We start from the raw sequence: 2,500 nt of genomic DNA, 5'->3' as shown, positions 1-2,500 counted from the left end.
CAGTGCTGCACCTCGTGATGACGATGTCCTTCAGAGCTGTAGTGATTATGGGGATCATACTGCCACGCACCCTACACATCGCCATCTCCCTCACACTTACCTGCCTCACCCTAGACCGTTTCCTGGCTCTCTGCCGCCCCTTGAGGTACTACGCCCTCCTCACAGACTCTCGCTGCTGTGTGCTAGTGGTGCTGTCATGGCTTATACCTACCATTGTACTGGGCGTGGCTTGCATCTATGGCAGGACCTTTAAACCGTGCACTGACATCCGGCCATTCCTCGTGATCTACCTTGTTATGTTCATCTCTACCATTGCCGCTATGGTCGTCATGAACTTCTTAATAGCGAGGGAGTTCCGGCGGCCGCTCGATGATGGTTCAGCATTTCGGGAGGAGTTGGTGATTGTGCGGCGCCGAACTGCGAAGGAGCTGATGGTCGTGGTGCTGCTCAACCTTCTGTTTGCTACTCCGGATGTGAGTCTGTGTGTGTGTGTGTGTGTGTGTGTGTGTGTGTGTGTGTGTGTGTGTGTGTGTGTGTGCGCGTGTTGGGATGTACCCAGATATGATAAGCTTTCCCTTGATTCTCTTCATATTGTGTTTGTTTATTCTCTCTCTCTCTCTCTCTCTCTCTCTCTCTCTCTCTCTCTCTCTCTCTCTCTCTCTCTCTCTCTCTCTCTCTCTCGCTCCACCTGTTGCTTTTATTATTCATGGTGTGCTTCTGTTTTCCTTCTGTCCTTCCTAATCTCCCTCTTTCCTCCTCTCCTCCTCTTCTCCTTTCGTTCCTCCTTTACTGTCCTCCCTCCTGTTCGCTTCTCACGTTTCCTATTTCCTTGTTTATTCATTTTCTCTTCTCTCTCCCTGTCTCGAGAGTTTTTTTTTTTCATATCGCTCTTCTTGTTGCTATCTTCTCATGCAAGCCTTCGAGCGCTCTCTCTCTCTCTCTCTCTCTCTCTCTCTCTCTCTCTCTCTCTCTCTCTCTCTCTCTCTCTCTTCTCTCTCTGCATGTGTTATATGTGTGTGTCTCTTTTTTGTTTATGTATGCTGTTATATCCTCTGTCTCCTCCTCCTCCTCCTCCTCCTCCTCCTCCTCCTCCTCCTCCTCCTCCTCCTCCTCCTCCTCCTCCTCCTCCTTGTCGTTGTCTTCTTTCTCCTCGTCTTCCTTATTCCGTTGGGTAAATTAAGTTCATTTATAGCACACGCACACACACACACACACACACACACACACACACACACACACACACACACACACACAGCTGTATAAGTGCATGACAGTGGCTTAAAATGTATGAATATCTTAAGAATGACTGTAGATATCAACAAATGAAAGAGAAAGAAGAGATTTGTGAGTTTAAGACAGATGTATGAGAGAGAGAGAGAGAGAGAGAGAGAGAGAGAGAGAGAGAGAGAGAGAGAAAGATAATTATCCTTCGTAATTATCCTTCGTACTTTGACTCACACACACACACACACACACACACACACACACACACACGTAGGCTTTCCAAGAATAATTTCACAGGGAAGGGAATTAAAAGGAAAGCTTCAAAGAAAGGCTTCAAAAGAGACGGTACATGGCAGGGCTTCTTAGATAATTATGTAGTGTATTTCTGTGTGTATAAAGACCTCATTTGCAAACGTTTCTCCTTTTGATATACTCGTAAGAACATGACAAGCTGCGAGAAGCTGGCAGTTCTTTGCGTGTCTGTCCTTGTAAATGACTCGCCTACATACGAATGTTTCTGTCAATCACCTTCTTTAATTCCCTTCAGTAGTGGGACGCATTTTTACCTGGAGTTTTGTGTACGTTTAGATGATTTTATTGACGTTAGAAAGGGTCTATGGAGGTCAGAAGATTCATGCAGAAAAATAAGCTGATTAGTCATCTTTGTGGCCTTTGGAAATAGTTATAAGAGAAATAAAGCGTTTCAAAATATAGGAGGGGATTCTTTGCTGTTCTTTCTTGTTGTTTTCTGTTCATGTTATTGATTGCCATATTTAATTGTCTTAGCGAAGTTGATGTAACAAAACAAAACAACTCGAAGCGAAGGGAAGAACAAGCGACAGTTTGTGATAAGAGCTCATGTAGTGTGTGTGTGTGTGTGTGTGTGTGTGTGTGTGTGTGTTTGTGTGTGTGTGTGTGTGTGTGTGTGTGTGTGTGTGTGTGTGTGTGTGTGTGTGTGTGTGTGTGTGTGTGTGTGTGTGTGTGTGTGTGTGTGTGTGTGTGTGTGTTTTCCCCCACTTCCTCGTAGTTGGTCACGTGGTTGAGAATTTTACGCCGTTGTCACTTTTCTGGTTAATGGAATTTTTATCTCGCGAAATAATCTAATTAGTGAATGTATTTAAACTCTCCCGGAAAAAAATACAAGAGGAAACTTTGCCCTTTTTTTTTATTCCTTCTTAATGAAATTGCTCTTGGAAATATTTGGTTAAGAGTATTTTGAATTCTTAAGGACTCTGTTTGCGTTGTTGTAGAGGAAGAAGAATGAGCGAGAAAGGTT

The 2,500-nt window shown here is 44.1% G+C and overlaps 1 protein-coding gene across 1 annotated transcript in view; it reads left to right on the top strand.

The window, feature by feature from the left end:
* LOC123510480 (G-protein coupled receptor 52-like) overlaps positions 1 to 2,500 on the top strand; it is a 4,991-nt gene that overhangs the window by 969 nt on the left and 1,522 nt on the right. Inside the window, exon 1 of the mRNA XM_045265688.1 lies at positions 1 to 473. This exon is cut by the window's left edge and continues 969 nt beyond it. Coding sequence (XP_045121623.1) covers positions 1 to 473 — 473 coding nt within the window. The remainder of the gene's footprint in view (positions 474 to 2,500) is intronic.

This window comes from Portunus trituberculatus, chromosome 29, assembly GCF_017591435.1.
Source record: "Portunus trituberculatus isolate SZX2019 chromosome 29, ASM1759143v1, whole genome shotgun sequence".
NCBI classification, from domain to species: domain Eukaryota; kingdom Metazoa; phylum Arthropoda; class Malacostraca; order Decapoda; family Portunidae; genus Portunus; species Portunus trituberculatus.
The sequence above is the reverse complement of the archived record's forward strand: the minus strand, read 5'-3'. Positions and strand labels throughout refer to the sequence as shown.